Here is a 24,628-nt window from a genome sequence, read left to right as displayed (position 1 = left end):
TAGCCTTTAAACTTTATACTTAGTATGTTGTTACCATAAGTTGGTTTGTGGGTTTGAAAAGTTTTACCTCATCATTAAAGAAATACAAAGATATGAAAAATTATTTTGATGGTTGTTGAAACCATCATTAACTTTTATCTTTGGCAACATTTACATAAAAAGGTTTTTCAATTATACTTTCCACATTTTGCTTAAATTTTCTCTTTTTAGACCAATTTAAAATGAATACAAAATCTATACTTTAATACTTTTACGACAACAAAAAAAATTATTCCATATGTTTTCAAAATCTCCAAAAAAAAGAAGAGTATGAAATTTAAATCAATAAAATAAAATGAAATTTTATCAGTTACTAACAAGAACAAATTTCTGTTTGCCCAGATTTAAGTTCAATGACAGTTGTTTTGATTAACTGTCTAAATAGACAATGATAAAGGTTGTAATAAATGATACACTTTCATGGTCATTTAAACAAAAATTTTATCCTAATTTTTCTGACAACTAATAAACGATTTTACTTTTAAATTTAAGGCAAAGAAATATATTTAATTCTAAATTATTTGAGTAAAAACTTATATTTTTAAAAGTTTAAATGATTTTTCTAAAAATTATCAAAGGGAATTTTATATAGATTTTCTTGTGTTCTGATATAACTCAAAGTCTTAACTTTAAAATGGCATTTTATTGATAAAAATAAAAAATTACTCGAAATTAATATCAATCATACGTCCCCGTGTCAATAAAATTTTAAAATGGCTTTAAATGAATTTCTAAATTGTTCAGATTAATTGAATTTTATAAAATAAGGCCTTCTATGTATTTAGAAAAAAAGTTTCTTAAATTGTTTCAAATTTTGTTCAGTATATATTTGTTACAGCATTTTCACCTTAAGTTTTGAGTGACGTTTATTTTTCTAGTTTGACTAAGAAAAATTTTTATGACAAAGAAAATTTCTACAAAATTTATTAATAGCTAAACTTAAATTAATAAAAATTATTTTAAGAAAAAACGCAAAAAAGTTTTTTTTTTTAATTTACAAATTGCTGATATCTATAAATTTGAAAAATTTTAAAAACTAAAATTCAAATTTCATTTCAAGGAAAGATTTGTTTTTAATACATATATATTTTTATTTTATTAAATATAGTTTATATTTTTTAATTATTTGAGTCAATTGGCACTTGTGTTAGAAATTATTTGTAAAACTAAATTTCTCTCAGTGTATAAGTAGCATTAAAAAGCAAAGCAAAATTGTTAAACAAAGCAAGAAAAAGCAAAATAAATCAATAAAGAGATAGATAGAGAGAAAGAAAACGTTAGAGAAAACAAAGTTTTATTTAAGACCAGTGTAAAAACTAGAGCATTATTTTAAAACCCTTATAAGAAATAGGGAGGCATTAAGAGAACTGTAAGCTGGAAGTTTTGTCTCATTTAATTCTTATCTAGCGGTTCCTGCCGCTTCTAAACTTTTTACAACTTCAAGGAGTTTAACTATTTTTTACCATTCTCTGGGTCTAGGTTCAGTATCGGTGCGGTAGGATGAAGTACGTCTTGTTTCAACATATTCACTTTGCGTTTGAGCTACCATACGTCCGGCACGGGGTGGTGGTGGTGGTGCTGGCACTCCGCGTGGTTGGAATGTGGTCTAAAGTTAAATAGATCTTTAAATTACTGCTAAATTAACATTATCATTTACACATACCAATTTTTGTGATCTTCTTGGTGTAGGAGTTCCCTCTGGTGATGACATATCTTCTGGTGCTGCCCAGTGTTCGGTGAATTCACTATTTGATCGAGCCAACGAAGGATGACTTACAGATCTGTGGAATGAACGTCTTTCGGACATATCATCGTCATCATATTGCATGGGATAATATGAACTAGCATTAGACATATTGTCTAATCTACCAAAGTCTACGGTCACCTCAGACATAGAACGGAAATCATTGTGATCGGTGTGGTAAGAAGTACGTGAAGATCTTCTGGAACGTTGTGTATTAAAGGCATTAGGATTGATGGGCATTGAAGGATCCATGCGTATGGTGCGTACACTAGAACCACCATCACTATCATATTCATAGAGGGTAGGTAGAGAGCTACGTCTGGAACGTGTATCCCAAGGTTGGGTCTTCTTGCCGCGCTTAGGAGCTCTGAGCTCAACATCACCTTCATCATCAGAGGGAGGAGCCAAAATACGTATGATAACATCCCAAGCTTGAGGTTCAAATATACGTTCATATCTGGTATCCGAACGTATACGTTCGAAATCTTCCTTAACCACAGCCTCCGTTAACATGGTACGCAATGATGATTCAGTGGTAATAATTTCTTTCCATTTGGTCTTATCATCATAGCTGAGATAACGTGTCAAGGGATGCACACTTGAGTGTACAGAACTGGCATCATCAGCCTCTGACATTTCCGGTTCTTCTAAGATTCTTATCAATACATCCCAGTTGGGTACAGCTTTATCGGCTGGTGGTATTTCAATGGGTTTCATGTTACCTACCAATTGAGGGCTTGTCAATTGTTGTTTATTATCATAGATCTGTTGTGGTAGTTCAGTGTGTTTCATGGGAGGCAATGACAATTCGGATCTTTCCATTTTTGGGGTCAATGTTAGACCAGAAACGCTAGAAATATCTGAGAAATTCTCCCATTGTTGCTGTTCACGTTCGGTGGGATAATTGCGTATCTTAACATCCCAAGTTGGATCGGGTATGGGTGGTGGCAGTGGCTTAGCTTTAGCCTTGTATTCAGTTATCTTACGTTTATGAGACTCAATGTCTTCAATAGTCTTCTTCTCAGTAATGGTACGCAAATATACATCATCCACTGTATGAGAGGTTATCTGAGGTTTCTTAATGACAATTGGAGGTTCTGGTGGTATATATTCCGTTTCGACAAAGTGTGAAGTATCGACCATTTCAGCCACCGAATGCAAATCAGGAGCACGAGAAGTTACATCGGTAATTTCACTCAAAGCTGGACCATCTGTGTAATCAGACCAGGTTTCAGGACGGCCATCAACCACTTCATGATGCGTACGAGTATAGACGGAGAACACAGGTTGTGGTGGTGGTGGCACTGTAATTTCAGAATGTTGGGGTGCAGAGTGTATATCGGGTGTGTAGACAAATTGTGTGTGTACAGTTTCCTCTTGATCTGGCAGTGATTCCATTGTAACAATACTTTCACGGTCTTCGTGAGTTTCCATAATTGTAGAAAGATTATTGCGATCGGGACGTAGTGTAGCCACACTTTCGGTATCCGAAGTTTGTGGAGAAGGTGGTGGGGGTGGTGATTTCTTAACACGTACTTGAACATCGAATTTCGGCGATGAGGTTTCTTTGACGGCAATGGGATGACGAGGTATGGCAGTTGCGACCGCATTGGCAGCTTGTACCTCTTGTGTATGACCATAATGATCGCTATAAATGCTTGAAGTCTCTTGGACAAAAGCACGATTTTCGAAACTTCCAGCTGAGCTGAAAGGCAGGGATCTGCAAGAAGGAAAAATTGTAATATAAAACAAAAAATAAGTTTCATATCTCAAATTACCTCGTATCGATTTCTTCAATTTCGGAATGTGATTCGCTGGGATAGTCGGAAGGTATTAAAGCACCTTCACTACCCGAAGAACTATGAACCGTATTTAAGGGGGCATGAGCTCTAGGTATTTTAACACCTTCAAAGTCTCCAATGCCACCCAAACTACTGCCACTGAGTTTAGTAATTTCTGAACCACTTCCCATTGACATAGGAAGACGACGAACCACTGGTATAGGACGGCTACGCAAGCAATAATATGAAACGGCCAAACCCAACAACAATAAAGTTAAGAACATGATAGCACATATAATCATTAGGATTTGAATGCCCTTCAATGGCGGTTGGACCACAGTACCAGCAGCAATGGGATTTAAGCTTTAAACGAAATAAAACGATAAATTTATTTACTTTATTAACACTTATAACTGTAATAGAGAACATACATGGGAGCTGGTAAGGCAGGTGGCAGTGATGGTATTGGTGGGGGATAACGACATACAATTGTTATAATCTCATCACCATCCATTTCCAAATTGGCATGAAAACGTACAATAATATTATTGGTAAAAACACGTGTTGGATTCTAGGTTAATTGTAAAATATACAAAATAATTATTATTACATTTGAATGCATATTAAAGCAATTAATTTCCATTTTAATACCTGCAGAGTGCCACATCCTTTCAATGGCAATTCCAATCTATAAGTTAATGCACCTTTACCATTAACACGACAAGCACTGCTACGATCGTAATCAGCTTGTATAATACCATGAAAGGGTTCATTAAATTTCATATCAACCTATTGGTGTGCAAGTAATTAATTAAATTTAATTGTAATTAATATTTTATAATATTAAAAGTTATTTAATAGAAGGAAGGAGTAGTTGGAAAAACAAACCTGCATAGAACCGGCTGCACAATTAAGGGCTGCTTTAGTACGATTTAAAAAAATCAAAGGACTAATATCGTCTAGTTTGGTAACCTGCGAATAGAACAAAGAAAATATATAAATTATTTCTTTAGTGGCGATTGACAATAGGATAACAAAAAAATTTAGCTAAAAAATGTAGTTTTGGTTTAACTTTTGTGACCTTTACAAAATGTTGGAAGTTTTTTTTTTTGACAAAGAGAGTAGGGTATACTTCGACTTTCATATTACTATTGCAATGGTAAATCGAGATTTAGAGAACCAAAATTCTTTCTACGTCCCCGTCATTTCTTCCTTAAAGTCTCCATATATAGATCTTTAAAATTTATACAAAATGTTACATTTTTATTTGACGTTTCCATTATATAAGTTGATAACATTGAAAATATTAACACTTAAGATTGGCCATAAAAAGTTCCCACATTTTAATGTAAATATTTACTTAAAAACTCGTAAAAACGTTAATGTTAAAACCATACAAACTCTCATATATTTTGCATATTTTTCCTTGAAAAAAATTATTGGCAAGACCACACACTTCATAAACTTCACAGAAATGTGAAAGAAGAAAAATAATCGCAATAGTCAGTCCATAGTCCAATATTTATTATTTTTTCATTTCCTAAATAAGTAATTTTTGCTTAAAATTTCCGGCTTTAGATATATAATTTACATTTTGAAAAAAAAAATAAAATTTTTGGCAAACTAATATTCAAATATGTATGTGTTTGTCATATACATGTATATTAGATGCAGTATATTGTTTAAAAATTTTAGCGCATATTGGCATTAAACCCTAGAAAATAAAAGTAGTCATATTTTTTTAGCAACAACTATATATTTTTATTAGCTACATATACGCAGTGAAAGCCAAATATAATATTTTGAATGTTGACAATTGTAGTTTAAACTAAAATCACACAAATACCCATATTGCAAAGATTCCAAAACAACAAAAATTGTTATTGGTAAAATTCAAATGTTATGTTTAATTCGTTGTTGTTGTGGACCTGTGGGAAAAATAGCAACAAAAAATTTTGTTGGTCATATCAGTCCTTTACATACATTCACACTTTTCTACTAAAATACATATATTATTTACAAACATACATATTTATTTACGTATGTATGTAAATACACGTCAACATTCAAGTGTCCATACATACATATATATATATTGGGAATTAATGAATGAATGTCTGTTTACTAGAGGAAATTTTACAGAGATAGATATTTTTTCGGTTTAAATAATGGTGTGCGGATTATGTTCGACTTAACAATGAGCTAAACATTGTTAAGGAATATACAGGCCTGTCACAGTGGTTTCATTTTAAAAAGGTTTTATTTTCCTTTTTTGAAGAAGAAAACTAATAAAGTTAATTCAACTTTCGATTCGAATGGAATTATGTGACAGGCCTGATAATGTAAAGAAAATATTGTTTTCCATTTATTTAAGAATACAAAGCTTTAAAGTAATAGAAAATCAAAGACTTTTTTAGAAAAACTGTATATACAGTTACCAGTATTGTTTAATCTATATTTGTAGAGTTCTGGAAAATTCTCCCATTGTTGTTGCTCTCGTTCGGTGGTATAATTTTGTGTCTCAAAACTAAAAGTAAGATCGGGTATACATGTGGCACCGGTTTAACTTTAGTTTAATATTCAGTAGCCTTACGTGTAGTTATGAGACATCTTTCTTACACAATGTGGGAGTTTAACTAAGGTTTTTTAATGAGAATGTACAAAAGAAACACATATTGATAATGTTCTATAAAAAAGGATTTTTCCAAAATTTGGTTATTTGAAAATAAAATAGTTATAAAAGAGAATTTTTAAAAAAATTTCTATTAATGTTATTAAATTTTTGTATAAAACAAAATAAACTTTTTTTGTTTAAATTCGAAGCATTCAAAAATATCAAAAAAAAAAAAAAAAAAAAAATAAAGAATTTTTCAAACATTTTCTATTAAAAGAGAATATTACGAACATTTTTATAAAAAAATATTTTGAAAATATAATTAAAACACAATTTTTGAACATTTTCTAAAAAATCCTATTCCGAGTATTTTTAAAAATTCTGGGTGAAAAAAAAAATGTTGAAAAAATTTAACGAATATATTAATATAAGAGAGTTTTTCAAAAATTCTCTATTAAAATAACTCCTATATATAAACATTTTTTAAAAGTATTGATTTTTATAAAAATTTTCTATAAAAAAATAATAGTTTGAAAATTTTCTATAAGGGAAAGACTTCTTGAAAATATTCTTTAAAATTTTCTATAAAATTAGAAGTTTTCGAAATTTTCTATAAAGGAGAACTTTTAAAAGTTCTAAAATTTGAATTGAACGAATTTTATAAAAAATAATAATTTCCATAAAATAAAGATTGTTTTTGAAAATTAAACCAGAAGTAAATTTTTTGACAATTAAAATCTTTTTAAAAAAATAGGTTTGATACTAGTTCTATTCCTCAACCATTATTTAGACCTTTTCGCCGTAGTTCCATTCTCCTGGACATAAATCAAAAAAATATTCATGCAACTTCTTTCCATAATTTGCTGTTAGTTTGTTAAAGCATCAATTTATAACATTTATGACCTTAAATATTTAGCAGAATAAAATTGCATTAAAAATTATAAGATTTGCATTATTATCATTTAAAGTGCATAAAAATCATTAATTATAAATAAAATAAATACTCAACAAGCTTCTTAACTAATTAATATTTAATTAGTTTTACTTAACGACAACAATCAAACAAAAAACTCGTTTACTAATTAATTAAGATTTTAAACACTTAACTTAAATGTCCATCAAGCGCTCAATTACAAAAGAAGAAATAATAGATAGTTTTTAAGCCACAATATACAGGACAATATACAGGATGTAGGGAGCATAACATATAAATTAAACTTTAAGTGTAGTGCCAATATTAAGCTGTTTATAATTTTTTTCCATTTTTTTTCTCTTTTTTGCTGAAATCAATGTATGAATACCAAATACATATTTAAAAATTGTAGAAAAACATTCGAAAAATTGAAATGTATGTTTAAGAAACGTGTTTGGTATGCAAATGTAAGTTAAAGTTAAAACAGTAACAAAAAAACACATACAATCTATACAGATGTGTTTTTCTGCCAAAAGGCTTATTTACCAAGTAAATGGGTGGGAGTGAAGTGTAAAATAAAATTCCAGAAAACAATGTTAGAATTTAATTTATGCAATATTTTACCTTTTATTCTGTCTTACTTAAGTTGCACAACTAAGAAGATACAACTAAAAAATAAATAAACATAGAATTCTTTGAAAATATTATTAAAGAGTAATTCGTTTTGGGTAAAAAAAAAACACTTTTTAATTTTATACTTTAACATTATCAAATAACATTGAAAACTCTTAACTGTATTGCCTTTTTGCCACAATTACTACTTTCAATTCATTTGGTTTATAAAATAACGACGAAGACAAAACAAATACAATTTTACTCGTTTTGTAATTTAGTATTACAGTCATTTATTTTAATTAGCATCTTACTACTAAAATATGCTCTAGTTTATAACGATTGTAATGTTTTGTGGATGCTTCGGCAAGGAAGGAGTAAGAGTAATAGATTTATTCAATGAATGAAAAAAATCGCGCAATGTAACATTCTGTTGGGAAACAAAACTGCTGTATGCAATGTACAATGAGAGTATAATGACTTACATAATAGATACTACTGCAGCTATATTCATTTAATACATTAAAAATATACAGTTAATGGTAAAAGTTTTCAGACACAAAATTTTATTTAACACATGGTAAAGTTGGAGTTCTTTTCGAATAATTTATATAAAAGTATAATTTTTCGAAAATTTTCTTTAAAAAGAAGAATTTTTAGAAAACTTTCTAGAAAAGAAAATTTTTTTTTTTTATAAAATAGATTTTTTTCAAAAATATTCTATAAAAGGAGAATGTTTTTGAAAATTTTCTATAAAAAACTAAATTTTTTCGAAAACTTTGTATAAAAAGATTTTTTCGAAGTTTTTTTTAGACTGAGATATTTTTGTAATCTTTTCTATAAAAACAAAGACTTTTTTAAATCATATAAAAGGGTAAATAGAATTTTTCTTAATTTTATAAAAAGAGTGAGTTTTTCAAAAATTTTCTAGAAAAAGAGAATTTATCAAAAATATATAAAAGAATTTAAAGAAAGAAAGAATTTAAATTTCAAGAAATTTTACGAGAAAAGGAAATTTTTCGAAAATCTTTCAACAAAACGGGAACTTTTAAAAGTATTCTTCGAAATAGTATTTTGTCGTAATTTTTCTTCTAGTCCCACTGTATCTTTAACTATTTTCATAACATCTCCCGCTACTTTTTACATTTGTAACAATATGCAGAATTTTTAATCATAATGAAAACACTGCAAGCTACACACTTACAAGTGCAAGGCAAGTCATTCAGTTAGTACCTCAGCTGTTTGGCAGCGACAGTTATGTTGTATTTCTACGATATGTTGTTTTGTAATTACTTAACATTTCAGTATTGCGGGAATTATAATTACATGCCTAAATTAAAGTGATGGGATTTTATAGGGAATTTTAAATCAGCTTCCTTATTCTTTCTTTCATTCATACTGTCTTTTTCTTGATAAACATATGAATGTTTTTATACCCTACACTATTAAAGAAGGAGGATATTTTGCGTGCTGATGTTTATATCACCCAGAGATATTGGTCCTACACCTAGCATTTCACCTAGCCCCCATAATAAAGGGCTCATAATTATGTTAAATGTAGTAGTATTTAAAAAAAAAGTCGCCACGACTTCGTTTAATTTTACCCTAGACCCTATATAAACCCTCCTTCAGGAAATTACCCCTACCCCCATATGAGCCCTTTTGTAGAAAATATATTTTCTTTTTGACATAAATAAGTAAAACTATTTCGGAATTGAAGTATTTTGTTAAAAAGATAATCAGCATCTTTATTATAGTCGGTGATGGAAGCTATCATATGGTCGGCTATGCCCGATTATTAACACTTTGGCTTGCTTTTTATTCATTTGTAAAATATCACTTTTACAAGTATTTGCTATTCTGAGAAATGTTAAATGTCTACGTATTGTATGATTTATACATAGAATTTTATAATTAAATAATTGTGTTTTGCATATTCAGTTTAAAGTTATATACCATTAAAAATATTTTTATACTGTTTATTTGAATAAGTTAATATGTTGAAATATTCAGATTTCTCAAAATGCCTTTAAGCTGTTTTTAGAACAAAGTAAGATTTGTTTAATCTTTTAAGTTTTGATTAACATAAATTATAATTATATAAAATCTGCATAATTTCTTCTGCAATTATTAGAAAATGTTTTAACATATTTGACGTCTATACAGATAGTTTTATTGTAGAAATTTTTCAAAAAGAAAAAATAGCAAGACCACTCATAACATGTTAATACTACTTTTATTCAATATACCATGAGTTACTGAAAGGGTTAAGAAGAATTTCGTGGAAGTTGTATATTGTATCTACTAAAGTGTAGTAACAGTGATTGTGAACAGATTTTTGTAGCAAGTCATAGGTTTATGTTCACAATAAAAAACAATCAAAACAAACAATGTCAAAAGAATATTAAACTAATTAAACGAGCAAAATAATCTAAATTAATTTCTTTTTATTTAAAATTCTATAAGAAAATTTTCGTATAAATTTCTTCATTTTTATAGATTTTTTTAATTTTTATGTTAAAAGGATTTTATAATTGTAAAGTGTTCTCTTTTCTTTATTGAAAAATGTTTGATAACATTTCTTTTGTATAAAAATTTAATTTTTTTTTTTATAAATTGTCGTAAAGGAAAAATTTAAAAATAATACTAAAAATTTTTTGTTAGTTAATCATACTATTTGATTTTTGTAAAAATATCTTTTTATAGACAATTTTTGAAAAATTCTCATCTTAAAGAAGACTTTTTGAAAATTTTCGAGAATGTCAGTATTTTAAATAAATATTACATATTTTTTACAGAAAATTTTCTTTTTTATAGAAGCATTTAAAAAATTTTCTTTTTATAGAAAATTTTCCAAAAATATTACTTTTCTATAGAAGATTTTCTAAAAATTATCACATTTAATAGACAACCCTATTCTTTTATAGAAAATTTTCAAAAAGTTCTTTTTTTTCTGTTTCTTCATAGAAAATATCGAACAACTGTATTCTTTAAAAATATTTCTTGAAAAAAGTTGTCTTTCATAGAAGATTATAAATATATTTTTGTAATAAAAACCGATAAAATATAAACAAAAAAATATTTTAACATCAGTTCTTTCTAATCAAAGACATTAACACGTCCACATACATGCTCCGTTTGAAATGAGACATAAAAAAAGATGCTCATATGAAAAAACTAAATAAAAAAATATTACATTTGAAAACAACACGAAAAAAATCTCAGTAATAAAATTTTATTTTTTTATAAAATTATTAGTATAATACACGAATTGTTTTGTGGCCAAATGTCTCTACGTCTGAGAATGTGAGAACGGAAAAATATTATTATAAATTCTTTAGAACGTTTGTCTGTTGCTTTACTGGATGTGTGTTTTTTTTCATATGATTTTATAGCCTGTCTATGAACTTTATGAATGTGTAGACAAGGAGAAAAAAAGTCGAGAAAAACAAATTATAGGCTTGGCTAAAAGTACTATTTTATATGCAATACAATATCAATTTAGACATTTTTTATTAAAAACAATGCATGCAAATGAAAATATGCATAAAAACGTTCGTTACACAAACAGAAAATTAAAAAAGAAATGATCCAATGACAATTACAAAAGTACAAAGAACAATTATGGTAAAACATTCATTTTCAAAAATTTCTAAAAAGTTAAAAAAATCTATTAAAAGAGAAATTTTAAGAAATATTTCCTATGAAAAGAGGAATTTTTAAAAAATTTTCCAGAAGTGAAATTTTATATAAAATAGAAGTTTTAATGAAAATAAAATGTTATATAAAAAAAAACGACAAATTAATTTTTCTCAGTGTATTCCTATTTTAAATCTAACATAAATTTGAATATGTCACCATTGAATGTGGTGACATATGAGAAATTATGGTTTAAAAAACTGAAATGATGTTTGCAACCAACTAAACAATTCACATCCAACCGAGACATCATACTAGTCAAATGAAACAAAAACTAAAATAAACCTGGCAATACGATGATGCACTTTAGTCATTCAGTCAGGACAACAAACAGTAACAACAGATTTATACAATTGCAAACATAATATTGCTGTAGAAGTTGTGATAAATTTCCATAGAAACTGACAACATGTCATGTTAGATGTTAGAATATGAAAATATGATCAAACTTAATTTTACATTGTTTTATGTCTAGGCAGATACATAGATGATTTTGTTGTTATTGTTCTTTTATTCTATCTCTCTTACCTTTCCATCGAGCGTGGCTTCCTCGGGTAAACCATTTGTTGTATAGTTTCCACTATCACCATGTTGCACATAATTCGATTGTGCTGTTACATTAACAAATTGTAGACAACTCATGACTAGTAGAGCCGCTAACGGCAACAGTTTTATAGAATATTTTTCGTTCATTTTGTTTTTCTATTTGTGGGGATCTTCTGTGTGTAGAATTTTCCTGGAAACTACTGCTAGATTGGGTTTATTTTGGGTGGAATTTAAAATAGTTCTTTTGTTTTTAATGTTTTATTTTTGGAAAGAGGTGTTTATTGTTCTTGATTGTCGTGCTTTTTGTGAATGAATTTGTTCAATGTTGTTGACTTAATTATAATTATTTGAAAATTATGGTTATTTCAACATCTGAAACGAAAATAAAAGAGGGAGAAAAATGGTAATTAGTTGATATGTATATAATTGTTAAGTGGTAAATATTTAGAATATTTTGTTATAATAAATGTTTGTTTAACTAATTGATTGTATTGTGATTTTTGTGTGAATTATAAAAGGAAATATGTTTACATTTGTCCAATTCATAATAGGTGTTGTATGGTTGATTTCAAAGCTTGAAAATAATGAATTCTATTTGGAATTAATTCCCTTATATTTTTAATTCGGTTTTAAATTTTTGAATGTATCATTCTTTAAAATCATTCTTTGAATTTAAATTCTAAAGCTGAATTCCTAGGCTATATATTCTATTGAATTAATTCCTAAGAGAATTCATTTTTTATAGGAATGAATTCAATGGAATGATCATTCATTCCATTGACATACAACGATACGACATAGACCGTTAATTGGACAATATATATTAATTAACTCATATTTTTCCCTGTTCATATGGATACCATAATCGACTATACAAATTTGAGGACTTTAGTATTTGCCCTTTCTCCGATATGTGACATTAACACTTATTACATGGGCATCAACATGATATTAAGTTTTTTGAACATTTAAAAAAAATATTTTTTTAATTATTTATAAAAAATTTTCTAAAATTCTCCTTTTTTAAACATTTTCATTTTCTCCTTTTTTATGGAAAATGTTCGAAAGTTCTCTCTTTTTGTAGAATATTTTCGAAAATTTTCTCTTTGTATAGAAAAACTTCTAATTCTCTCTTTTTTGTATTTTTTAAAAAATATATTTTTTTTTAACAAAAAATTATTTTTTTTATAAAATTTTTGTATTAATTTGTATTTTTATTTTTCAGATTTTGTCTTATTTCCAACTTCAATCCTGCAATACTGTAAGTAATATCTTCATTATTATTAAGCATATAGAATAAAATCTTTCTCAATTTCATAGTAATCTTTATTATTCCCATACAATTCTATTCGAAACTAGAATATAACCTTAATATTATAATTACAAATCATTTTTCATTTTCATGGCAAACATCTCAGACATCTATCTCCTCTAATTATTTACTAGAAAAATCTTATTTAAAAAATAATTATCTTAAAGCTTTTCTTCTAAACTGAAGCCATAAAAATTTACCAAAGATTAATAATCTGAAAAATGAATAAAACAACTAAGTAACATAAAAATTCCCATATGCAAGCAGACAACTTAAGTCTTTAAATTGCAAAACCAAACGCATAAAAGTATCTTTAAAACTGCTAAATACTTCTACTAATACTACTATACTTGCTGCCTAGAATAATTCTTGGGAAACGTAAAAGTTATAAAATCCATTTACAAATTTCTTGAGACAGACATAAATTAAGACAGTGTAAAGGGGGGAAAATAAATGAGCAACATGTAGTGCCATACAGAGGTGCATATATAAATGTTTGTGGCATGGAAAAGAATCTACAGCACCCTTGCCAACCAATATGACTTAGAAAACCACACAGAGATATACTTGCTCCATGTTTGGCATATTTCTAGTCTTTTATAGATACACATACAATAACAATTGTATTTTCCTTTTTAATTTTGCCGACTTACTTTTATAATTACCATAATTAACAAACATCCAGGACACATTTCTTTGCAAACATACAATTCATATCATCTACTAAATAGATGAAGCAACCACATTTAGACACGACCAGTCGACACAACCCAGTAACCACTGAACCCATCCATACCCATATCTATCCCTAACAGGAAGGCAGCATTAGCTTCTCATATGTTGTCAATTAACCTTTAAGTCATTTACTTAGTAGCAATATTTGTGTTCATCTTTGTGGCGGAACTGCTGATGTTCCTTCTACTGGTCGTGGTCAAGTTGGTAATGGTGTTAGTTTATGTGGTGTGAGTACCTATATCTATGCAAATCGTTTTTATGTTTTGTTTTATATTTTTTTGTTGTTGTTTTCCTTTTTTGCATTCTCTTTTCTCTGGTATGAGTATATTTAAGTGTGTTTTCATATTTATGCTTAAGCTTTAATGCCAATTTGAATATTTATCACCTCAACGCTTTATCTATCTAGTGGCTTAAGTTAAAGTCAACGTTAAAGTTAAGTTGCTTAGTGATATGAGATGGCCGACTAAATGAATGATCGAATGACTAACTGAGTAGCTGAAAGGCTTAACAAGATTTTGTTTAAGGCCCTTTTTTCTACTTAATAGTGTTGGTTGTGGTTGCGCCTGTGATTGGTCATTAATTATAAATATTTGTAAAGGCATTAGGATGTTTAACAAAAAGAAGTTGTCGATGTCTACAACTAATACGTATAGAGGTTTAGTCCATTAAACTATGACTGATTGGGAAAGAATGATCGGTTTTGTAGCATTGCACTTTTGTGGAGCTTGCAACCAATTTGCATTTTTATACAAAATATAAATCTTTTCATAAAAATTTTCAACAAAATTTCTTTTTATAGTCAATCTTCAAAAAAAAAATATTTTAATATCATCTTTTTAAATTTTAATTTTTCTAGAAATTTTTCTAAATTATAAAAAATCTAAATTTTGAATCCTTTATTATGGCCTTCATATACTAATTTCTAATAAAATATCTATTACTTAAATTTAAACACAAAACAATTATTTAAATTTATTGTATACATTTTATTCTCAAAATGTGGACATTGCAGAAATTTGTACATATATTAATATTCTGCAGCATCAATTAAGTTAAACGAAACATTTATTTATCTACACACCAGTAGCAATACAAATTCAAAAAACATTTTGTATATCAATTCATTAATTTGTATGCAAGGTCATTAATAAAATGTTTAGCCAAACAACAACAAGAAACGACATTTGTAATGACATTAACAAAATATTGTAATGGATTGGATATTGGATAAAACTGGTGATTCTGTTAGTGTCCTAGTCATCTTAACAGCCTACACAGCCAATAAACTTAATTAAAGATTGGTTGTCTACTTAAATATAAAATGCATTTAACATTTTATCTGCAACAAAATGTAACTTCACTTTAATACAAAACACCTTAAACATGCATCCTGTGAGAATAAAGTAAATTTCCAATTTTAAGTAAAATTCCTAATATATAATTCATGCCGGTTAATTGGCTTATGAATTCTTAATGGTTATTATAAACAAAGTAACAAAAGGCCAGAAAGTATGCTTTATAAAAGTTATTTTTATACATGTTACTATACTCTCAGTTATCATGACTCAATATCTTGTAGTTAAAATAGATAAATATCGTAGGCTATTTGTAGTATTTGTATTAGCTTGAACGAAATGAGATACATTCAGTTTTGTTCAGTTAATAAAGTTATTTCTTTGACTTATCAAAAGATGTAAAATGAAAATAAAAACCAATTTGTATTTTAATACAAATAATTGTGTTTATGTTTAGTTTCAGTTTTTCTCTTTTTTGCGATTCCTTTTAATGGAATACATGTTCATGTACATAAACATGACACAACATAAACATTAGTTGATTATTTTCATATATGAGGATGTTTATAAAAATGTGTTACAACAGGAAGATCCGAAAAAATGCAATACAAGCCAAAAACTGACACAATAAACAATGTTGAAAGGATGATATTAAAACCCAAAGGAGAAAATATTACTTGTATTTCTCGTAGAGTTCTAGTTCAGTTTTAGTTCAGTTCTAGTTCAGTTCTAATTCAGTTCTAGATCAGTTCTAGTTCAGTTCTAGTTCAGTACTAGTTCAGTTCTAGTTCTAGTTCAGTTCTAGTTCAGTTCTAGTTCAGTTCTAGTTCAGTTCTAGTTCAGTTCTAGTTCATTTCTAGTTTAGTTCTAGTTCAGTTCTAGTTCAGTTCTAGTTCAGTTCTAGTTCAGTTCTAGTTCAGTTCTAGTTCAGTTCTAGTTCAGTTCTAGTTCAGTTCTAGTTCAGTTCTAGTTCAGTTCTAGTTCATTGAAATTAGCTGTTGATCGAATTGTTAAATTTCCTATAGGGTCCATTAACTCTGCACTTCTTCTGATAAATGTATAGTAAAAATGGCAACATGGAATATAATCCCAACTTGAAGTAAAAACATCTTATCATAACAGCAACGACAAAAGAACAACAATATTATGTGTAGCAGGATGTTAACAACTTCATGGATTCATTGTAACAAGCAACAAGTATGTATAACCAGCCAGTAAACTAACTACTGCTCATGTGCATACAATACGACTTCCACCGTTACCAATGCAAAAGTAGTTGGTTCTTATATAAAAAAATCAAAAATTTATAAATTTTTTCTAAAGCATCCTTAAAAATAAAACTTAACAAAAAAAAAAAACAACTACAATCTGAGGATTTTCATAAAACTCTGATGCTCTTATGATAATGTACATGAAAATGTAGATTTAAACATAAAATTTAAGAGTTTGTATATAAATAGTTCTGAATAGTGTTTGGAAAATATACCTTCATAAATAAAAAAACTTTAAGAGATTTAATGTTCAATAACCGATAAAGTTAACTATTGATGTTTAAATATAGGTACGGGTAGTTTGTAAGTTTTCCAAACTTTATACGCTTGGAATACGAGCCAAAAGTTCTTTTAAATTTTCTACTTTAAAAAGGCGTTAACTTACAATATATTGTGTTTGGTAGTTTTGTTTTCAACTTTGCTGGCTATGTTGGCAATTTTGCAGTTTAATACTAAAACAAAAGCAAGAACTATCTTAAAAAGCTGGTATAAATTCTTTATGGCTTTTAAAAGTTAATACTATTGTTGTATAGTATTTGACTATATTTAAGGATTCAATGAACGACCTTTAAGTGCACGCCTTGTTTAACGATTTGTTACGGCTAATATCAGTCAATATATTAATGCATTTTTTACGCACGCAATTTTTAACACACAAAACAAAATATGTAAGAAAATAAAGTTGATTAAGGGCGAATATTTGTTTTACTATACTAATATTAATAATGCTTGGATCTATATTTTGATATTGACTAATTGATGACTGATTCGTGCCAGTAAAAGAGATTTGTTGTGGTGATACTTATATTTTAGATCTTGCCGATCGTGATCCACTAGATTCAGGATTATAATTTTTAAACCAACATTACAAACAATAGCCAAAATGTATTATACTGGTTCATTATATAGGTATAGGATATACAAACCCAAAAACAATAAAAGTGGTTTAAAATGGTTTGTTATTATTATTTTTTAAGGTGTTATCGTAGATTAAGACTTATCTTTTTGAAATAGTTTATTAAGATGCGAAAGAATGTTTTTTTTTTTGAAAAATATATTCTTTAAAGAACAGCAAATGTCAAGTTTTACGAATACGTAATGTAAATGTGTTACAATATTCATACAAATATCTTAACCAATTTCTTTCAGACTTTGATGCAAACAATTCACAGAATAGTTTGTGGAATTTGCTATCAATCAAAAAGAAAATATTTGTATTTCTTCGTACACATACTTTATTGTTAATATTAAATTAACACCTTTAATAAAAAAACTTTTCACCTTCAATGTTACAATGATGGCCTAGAAATTGAAAATAAGAAACGGTGACTTTCATCTTCTAATCATTTCAAATTTATCAACCTCAATACTAGTATTTGTATCTTTAACAACGTATGTCATTAATTTGTTAATACTCGACGTTTCAACGTGATATTCTTTAGACTTAAACAACAAACATTTTTTTTTAATTTTCTATGTTGCTTTTGAAAAATTTTAGAATTTTACTAGATAAGTTGTGAATGTAAGTTTGTTTTTTCTTAAATCATTTTAATTCTTTGTTTTATCTTGTGTCTGGATAATAATATTGATTTTAGCTTTTGGCTTTTGTAATATTAGAATCAAATATTAATTTAAAATTTAAATTTAAATTACATTGACATACATTTTGGTGGCTTCTATTTGCTTATGGTTTTGTTGATATTTATTAGTATAAAACGTTTGATTGATTGTTTTACAAAATCTGTATGAAATCTTTATGGAATTATATTTTGCAGTAGCCTTTTTATTAATTTATTTTTTGGATCTCCAAGAAAGGTTTCAATATTGAAATCAGAAGTTCATTCATATGATAGTATACCTTACAAGTTTCCAAAAGCAAATTTTACTTCATAATCAAGGTCGCTTATCTTTTAAACAAATTTACATTAAGTTGCAAAGCAGTCATAATCGCTCTCTTCTTTATGATCTTGATCAATTAGATCATCTTGTTGGAAATAGCAATGCTTTAGTTTGTAAAAAATTTAAATTTAATTCTTAGCAAATTATACTTTAACCACACAATTATTAAAACCACTCTAATCATTATTCCTTAAATTACTTAATTTTTAAACTTTATAAAAAAATGTATATTACATTTTTAATACACCGCAAATTAAAATGATTTATATGCATTTAAGACAAAGAGACCTCCAATATTTAAGATAATGATCAGTATCCTTTAAAACGAATTATATTTAAAGCTCCCATTCACTTAACTGTCATTATCAACTAACTAACAAAAGCTTAAGAATGAAACTTGACCACAAACTTTATTTAATCTTTCGCAGTCGTATTTGCCTAGTTTTAAAGTATTTTTTGTAAGACAATCTTTTCGTATTAGTTTTTTCATAATTTTTTTTTTAAAGCACAGCTGCAATTTTTCTAACGAATAAGAGTGCAGCTACAAACAGCTGCGGATAATTTTTTTATGCATTTTTACTCGAACAACGTGACATGTATTTTTTTTTTTCGTTTGTTGTTCTTTTGACGAAGGCTGTAGAAGGAATAAAAAATTACAGACATCATGGCTAAAAGCAAACGCCAAGTTATGTAGATAAATTGCCTGCAATTTTATAACCAATATTAGACAGATTCACAAACAAACTAACAAATATACGAAAGACCAACCGATAGACACATAAATAGTTAGTGTGGCATGTTGTACATGTGTGTACCGAAGTCGTAAACGCTGCCATGTGATGACAGGCGCGGATTGTTATAGTTTCCGTTTACACAGCCACTAATACATGAACGGGTGGCATGCATAATGTCTGTCTGTGTGAGTTGAAGCGGCTTTAAATGAAAAAAGAAAAAGTTGTGAACATTTCGCTTTTTGTTTCATCTCCCAGGAAGAAGAATCATTCTGGAAATTTATTATATTGCAAAAGAGAGAGTGAGTGAGTGCATAAAGGCAGGCTTAACGAGTGTTCACTTTAAAAATTATTGAAGTGTTAAGAACCACATTTGATAGAAATTGATGATTTTGTTTGGATTAAATGAAAATGTGCAAAAAAAATAAACGAAGCAAGTTGTTAGAATTCTCTAATAATGTTTAGGTAATAGTCGAATTTTAGTTTTTTTATGTCAAATTAAAATATACATCTTGGTTGAAATGGTTTCAACGTAGTAGTCTTTTCCATTGCGTATACTTTCTATTTCGCTTTTTGTAGTTATCCAGCAAAAAAAGAACTTCCAAGGAAGCGAAAAAGAATTGGAATTTAATCCATTGAAATCCATTACTGAAAAAGATCTGAAAAAGTTATTAACACAGGCTTGTCACCACATCTGAAGTCATTCTCAGGAAGAAATTTTTATGTTCTTTTTATGGAAGTTATTAGGAAGTGAAATAATGTTAACATAACTTAATAAGTTACAAGCATTTATCAATCAACTCCAAAATAAAAAGGGTTTAATACAAACAAATTTCAACACAAAAAAGTATACCTTAAATTTTAAACAAAATTGAATTCTTAATTTTTTCTGGCTAATACAGGATCCTATATAATTTTCCAACATTTAAAAAAAGGATTTGTTTATTAAAATGAATTTTCCAGGAAAAATTGTTTCTCTAAATATTTTTATATAAGAAGAATTTCTCGGATATTTTTTGGAAAGTTTTTTTTTTAATTTTGTGAGAAATTTATTTTTAAAAATTTTTTTCTGGTAAGATATTTTTTTAATTTTCTTATGAAAAGGAAATTTTTCTAACATTTTCTATGAAAATACAATTTTTTAAGATTTTTTTGTGAAAAGATCATTTTTTAAAAATGAGAATTATTCTGATATTTAGAAAAACCTATCAAAAACTCTGTGATGGGTCAAACTTTCATAACATCTTTCTTTTCGATGAATACTACTTACCGTTTGCATTACTTGGAGGTACTATAGTAGAGACTTTATTTTAATCTGATAAAGAAGTTCAGAAAAAAGAAAATTTTTCGCAATTTTTTTAGTATTTTCTTCGATTTTTCTAAAGAAAAACTTTTTATACATTTTTGAGTATCTAACAATTCAAAGTAGGGTGAAAATTAAACAAAAAACCCATTGACTGTTCTATATTATTATTTTTTTGGTCGTCTCCCTCTCTCTTGAATCGAATAGACTAGAATAGTTTGCAATGGATTGAATTGAATTTGTATCGTGTGTATTGAAAATCCATACTGTTCGAATGAAGTTGTTTGGCGTTATAGATGTTTGTTTTTTGGTTCAATTAAATTGACATAATTTACTTTAGTTGTTTTTTTTCTCTTTTTTTCTCTAACATTTGTCGATGTTTTCTTTTTGCTTTATTTTATTATTTCGTTTGTATGTGTTTAATGGACATATTTCTATTGATGTATGACTCTATTTTTTCATTTCTAAACAACTTTTATCTTCACAATTTTGTTCAATGACAGTTTATTTTTTAGAAAATTTTTTAAAAAGTAAAATTTGTTGCAGAGTAGCTTTGGCTGGAGAGTATTGGTAGGGTTGAGTATTTTTTGGGGAGATTTAATATTTATTATCAATTTTAAAAACGACCATGGTATATAGTAGTATGTTTATAAAATATTTTTTTTTTTAACTTGATTTTATTTTAAAATTTTGTTTTCCATTTAGCTTGCAAATAAATGTAGCCTGATAAACCTTTTAACCTTACAGACATTCAACTTCACAGACATTTTTTAATCTTCTATTAATATGTTTGTCATTGGCAAATCAATGATTTTATGGCATTTGTTTATTAAAATGGTTGAATATTTTTTTACCAATAAGTCGAAAATCGACAAATAGTCATGACAACCAACATACCATGTAGTAGTCGAATAGTAGATATTATTTAAAATTATGTGCATTTCAAAAAAAACGTATTTTTTTTTGTTTATAAATGGAAAACCACAAGCAAAAATCACAAAATCATTGTATACAAATTATATTTTAGCTTCTAGACAATTGTGGGTACAAAGTTAAAAATACACGCAAATAGAATGGAATGAATAAAAATGGTTAATGGTCAATTGCTGGGTCGAAACTAACATCAACAACGGACAAAGCAAAATTAAACCCAAGGCTTAGTGAAGCGTGCTATGATCACAAAAATTGCTAAAATATGTATAAAAACATAATAACAAAACCACAAAAATAGATTTAAACAATATTGTATTTTCTTTACTCTTCAGCTCCTTAAAAATGAAGCTTAAAGTCACATTCGTTTGGCAAAAAAAAAAACGTAAAAAATGTTTCTTTGTAATACTACAGTTACAAATGTCCCCTCTAAACATTAGACAACCATTCATACAGTTGGTTGCTTGGCAGTGTGTCTGTCCGTCCATCTATCTATCTATTCTAGTCTGTTAAGGCATTTTTTGTAGTTATTGTTTACTCTAAACGTTAGAAATATCTATTGCTGTTTGTTTCTAAAACCCCTGGTCATACTACTTACTTTTGGCCAAAACAACACAGCTGTGCAAATTCATTTTTTCTACTTTTTGTTGTTTAGTTTTTTAAATAGGCCATTTTTGTTAAAAAAAAATAAAAGCAAAATTTTTGCAAATACCTTGAAGTGTAGCATTTCATGTTTTTCTTTTATTATATGTGTTTCAGTTGTTATATTTAATAATAAAAAATAATTTAAATAAATAAACAAAACTAAAAGAGTATAAAATATATGTAACACACTCTTTGATGTTTTTAATGGAAAAAAGTACATTTATGTGCAACAGACAAATATATGGACTCATACAGTTGCATGTAGTTTTTTTTTTGTTTTGTTTTTGTTTTTCATTATTGAATCAAATATTTTGTCTTTGAGTGCATTTTATGTTCATTTTAAATAAACACATATTTGTACTCACATACATATATTGAGTTAAAGCATTTGGCTACATGTGTGTACAAAAATTTATTATATTAATAACAATTTTAAACAGTATAAGTATCATGCAGCAAAAGTGTTGTTGCCACAAATGTTCGTACGTCATTATACAAGGGTGGTAACTAAGTGGGGTAGTTTCAAATATAAATAAAAACTTTGGAAAAAATTTCTATTAAGATCTAATTTTTAACATTTTTTCTTGTAAAACAGAATTTATAAAAGTTTTGTAAAAAAGAAGAGAATTTTCGGAGAGAGTTCTTTTTATAAAAATTCAAGACTTTCCGAAAACTTTCTTTAACAAAGATAATTTTTCGAAAATTTTCTATAAAGAGAATTAGCAAAATAAGAATTATTTGAAAATTTAATTAAAATTAAAATTTTACAAAAATTTCTTATAATTTTTGAATTAAAGCAAAGAAGAGATTGTTTTCAAGATAATTCAATTTCAAGATAATTCAATAAAATTAAACACTTAATTTAAACACTTTATTTAAACCCAATAAAGAAAATATATAAATATCGACTTTTTATAAGAGAGAATTTTTAGAGAAGTTTCTCTAAAAACATTTAGAAATATTTTTTCAAGAAATTAAATTTTGTATAAACAATAATTTAATTTTTTTTTGTTAAAAAATTACAAATCGTTCTTATTAAATGTTGTTGAAAACTTATAGAAAATATAAATTTTTTAAAAATATTTTCTACAAAAAGATAAATTTAGAGAAATGTTCGTAATTTTCTTGTAAAGAGTTCTAAACATTACTCTTTTCTTATGATGAGATAAAAAAATAATTTTTTCAAAAGTTTTAGTAAAAAAATCTAAAAAAGGAGAAATTATATAAAAAATATAGTTTTTCGAACATTATTCGATTGAGTACCCTCTTGTTTTGCCACCTCTGTAGCCTCAACAATATTACAATACTTGTTTAAAACTTTATTTTGTTTCTATTTTGTTGAATGTAGGTTAAAAACATTTTTTACTAAAAGAAAAAATTGTTGCACATTTTTGCTTCATTTACCATTAGCATGTTTTTTTTTTAAACTACCAACCAGCACCAACAAAAAACACAAACAAACAAGTAATATAAATAAATGTAATTTTTGTTAATTATTTTATGTAATAAATTATTATGTTAACTTATTTATTAAACAAACTTACTATAATTAATACAGATACACACACTTGTCTAGAATGGCAAGACACTTGAATGTATTAAAACAACATCCTCCATTTAGATGTGGCTACATCACTAAAAGGGATGGATAAGTGTTTTATGAAGGTGATGGGTGGTAATTAAGAGAAAAAAGTATTCACTAGAAAACACTTTAGTATACTGAGTATTAAAGCGTTAGAGTAAAACAGTTCTGTTCATTATATTTATATAAATTTTATTTTTAATAGACTTTTGCTTAAAGTTATTAAATGTAGGTTTGCTAAGATTTGAATTTAAATTTTCTGCTTAAATAGTATTAAACAGATTAAGGTGAAACAAGTTCATTTTATTGTTATATACAAGTATTTTTCTTGTTTTAATTTAGCATGTGCGAAATATTTCAAGGTTTTCTTTGTTTCAAACAATTGTTGAATTTTCTTAAGGGGTGCCACAAGCTTTTTAGTCAGATTAAATTTGTTAGATGAAATATTTTGCAAAAATCGTGTGGGTCTAAAAATATATGTAATGAATAAATTAACAATAAGATTTGGTTTTATATAATAAATTTAAGAAATAAATTAATTCTAAATATAATTATTTTATTAAGATATAAATGCATATAATAGGCGTAAAGAATTTTTCTTAAAAAGATAACATTTTTCGATAGTTTTCCATGGAAAGAGGATTTTTTTGAAAACTTTCTAAAAAAAAATAGAATTTTCTCGAAATTTTTATGAAAAGAGAATTTTTTTGAAGTTTTTATTTTTTCAAAAAATTTTCAATAAAAAGAGAATTTTCTTCAATTTTTTCTAAAAAAAGAGAATTTTCTCGAAAATTTTCTAGAAAAAGAGAATTTTTATGATAATATTCTATAAAAAAAGACAGTTTTTTTTAATTTTCTACAAAACGAGAATATTCTTGAAAGATTTTTATAAAAAGAAAATTTTACAGAAAATTATCTATAAAAAAATTTCTTTTTTGAAAATTTTCTATAAAAAGAGAATTTTCTTAAAAATTTTC

The 24,628-nt window shown here is 27.0% G+C and overlaps 1 protein-coding gene across 1 annotated transcript in view; it reads right to left on the bottom strand.

Moving 5' to 3' along the window:
- Nucleotides 1–1,186: 1,186 nt before the first annotated feature.
- The window catches only part of LOC111681064, a 59,605-nt gene continuing 36,163 nt past the window's right edge, over nucleotides 1,187–24,628 (bottom strand). Inside the window, exons 4-10 of the mRNA XM_046946923.1 lie at nucleotides 11,931–12,320; nucleotides 4,453–4,536; nucleotides 4,216–4,353; nucleotides 3,996–4,135; nucleotides 3,562–3,927; nucleotides 1,703–3,503; nucleotides 1,187–1,645 (exon numbers count right to left, since the gene is read on the bottom strand). Of these exons, the coding sequence (XP_046802879.1) occupies nucleotides 1,499–1,645; nucleotides 1,703–3,503; nucleotides 3,562–3,927; nucleotides 3,996–4,135; nucleotides 4,216–4,353; nucleotides 4,453–4,536; nucleotides 11,931–12,095 (2,841 nt within the window). The 5' untranslated portion in view covers nucleotides 12,096–12,320 and the 3' untranslated portion in view covers nucleotides 1,187–1,498. The remainder of the gene's footprint in view (nucleotides 1,646–1,702; nucleotides 3,504–3,561; nucleotides 3,928–3,995; nucleotides 4,136–4,215; nucleotides 4,354–4,452; nucleotides 4,537–11,930; nucleotides 12,321–24,628) is intronic.

Source organism: Lucilia cuprina, chromosome 3 (genome assembly GCF_022045245.1).
Source record: "Lucilia cuprina isolate Lc7/37 chromosome 3, ASM2204524v1, whole genome shotgun sequence".
Classification (NCBI taxonomy): Eukaryota; Metazoa; Arthropoda; class Insecta; order Diptera; family Calliphoridae; genus Lucilia; species Lucilia cuprina.
This window is presented reverse-complemented; position numbering and strand designations above follow the sequence as displayed.